The sequence below is a fragment of the Plasmodium cynomolgi genome, assembly GCF_000321355.1.
Source record: "Plasmodium cynomolgi strain B DNA, scaffold: 0825, whole genome shotgun sequence".
NCBI classification, from domain to species: Eukaryota; Apicomplexa; class Aconoidasida; order Haemosporida; family Plasmodiidae; genus Plasmodium; species Plasmodium cynomolgi.
The window spans coordinates 1-1,586 of NW_004193072.1; the positions used below are offsets into that span (position 1 = coordinate 1).

At 34.1% G+C, this 1,586-nt stretch overlaps 1 protein-coding gene across 1 annotated transcript; it reads right to left on the minus strand.

The window, feature by feature from the left end:
• Positions 1-145: 145 nt before the first annotated feature.
• PCYB_005870 (CYIR protein) lies at positions 146-1,375 on the minus strand (the record flags this gene model as incomplete). Its single annotated transcript, XM_004228008.1, has 3 exons — positions 146-295; positions 690-1,143; positions 1,227-1,375. 3 exons carry the CDS (start codon positions 1,373-1,375, stop codon positions 146-148), a joined length of 753 nt encoding a protein of 250 aa, XP_004228056.1.
• Between the last annotated feature and the right edge of the window lie 211 nt (positions 1,376-1,586).

A 1,586-nucleotide genomic window follows, 5' to 3' on the forward strand; every position in this document is an offset into this window, starting at 1 on the left:
TTTTTCTGAAGTACCAGGAACATCCGCAATGGTCGCGGGGTTTGTATCTCCCCCACTGTTTGAATTATATGATGATACTGTGTGAAGAGCGTACCCAGAGTTTCCTTGCGACCGGGGACTCAAAGAATTTTCATATTTGACTCCTTCAATCACTGGACGTGTTAATTTTCCTTGACTCACTTGACCTGTTGAACTTATTGAACCTAATGAACTTGATGTATTTGTGGTTACTGTAACCGGCGAACCTCTTACACTTGATGCACTTGTTGTAGTCATTGAACTTGCTGGAGCTCTGCTACCCGATGTTCTTGATGAACTTGACGAAGTTTGTGGTCTACCTGAACTAAAAAACCCCACATACGTGACAAAATTGATGGTTCTCCTTGACCTCCTGAACTTCTTGTACTTTTCGTAGTTCCTGTATTTGTTGTAGCTACTGTTTCTGCTGTAGTGGTTATAGATGGTGCACTTGTTATTAATTTACTTGGTGTAGCTGATGTAGTTGTAGTTGTTGCTGGTTGTGTTGAAATTACTGTTGTTGTAGTTGTTGTTGTTTCTGTATCTGATGAACTCGATGAACTTGCTACGACTGCTGAATCTGTTGGTCTTGTTGCACCATCTGAAACTTTTTGACCTCCTGGAGGTGTTTGACCAAAATCACCTTTATCACTTGCTGTGATAGCAGGTACTGTTTCAGGATTTGGTTTCTCTGCACTTTTGCATTCTTCTAATTTATTTATGAGAGACGCAAGCTCACCCTTATCATTACAAGAAAAATAATCAGTACCATTCAGTGATGGAACACCTGACTTCTCACAATGCTCATTCTTATATCCGTCGTGTACTTCCTTAAAACTATTAAGATATGTTAAATACTTATCACAGTCTGCTTTTTTTCCAGAAGCAATAACATTTTTAATATTTACAATATTTTTAAAATAAATATACGAAAATATCCTATTTTTTAATTCATTTAATTTAACATCTTTTATTCTATCCGGATTACAAGTTTTTTTTAATATTCCCGCATTAATGAATGTCCATGCATCAATAAGTTCGTTAAAAAAAAGGACATCAGCAATCCTTGCAGTTTCCCTAGTATAAATTTCACCTATTTTCTCAAATAACCAATAACGTATGTAACTGCAATAATTAGTACGTTGGGAAGCATCCGATTTACTTAATTTTTCTAAATGATGTACTAGTTTACGGCAAAGTTCTTTGACTTGATTATATTCGAAACCTCCTTTATAATGGATTCCAGAACAAAGCATTCCTTCAAAACTAGGAGGTTTACCAAGATCTGAAAAGAAACCTTCTTTATGAATTTTATGCAATTGTACAGCTTTTGCAGCTTCCTCCTTATAATAATCATGAAAAAGTTAACAGATTAGTACCGAAGGTATGGTTCTCATAATAAAATTTTTCTTTTGTTTCAAGTTAAAGCTCTTATGTAATTAGTAATGTATAAAAGTGACATATATTCATATATACCAATGTATTCCCAGGTGAGGTCGTCATTTTTTTTGGACATTATTTGAATTTAATATAATATAAAATATTATTAGACTATAAGCATTAATAAA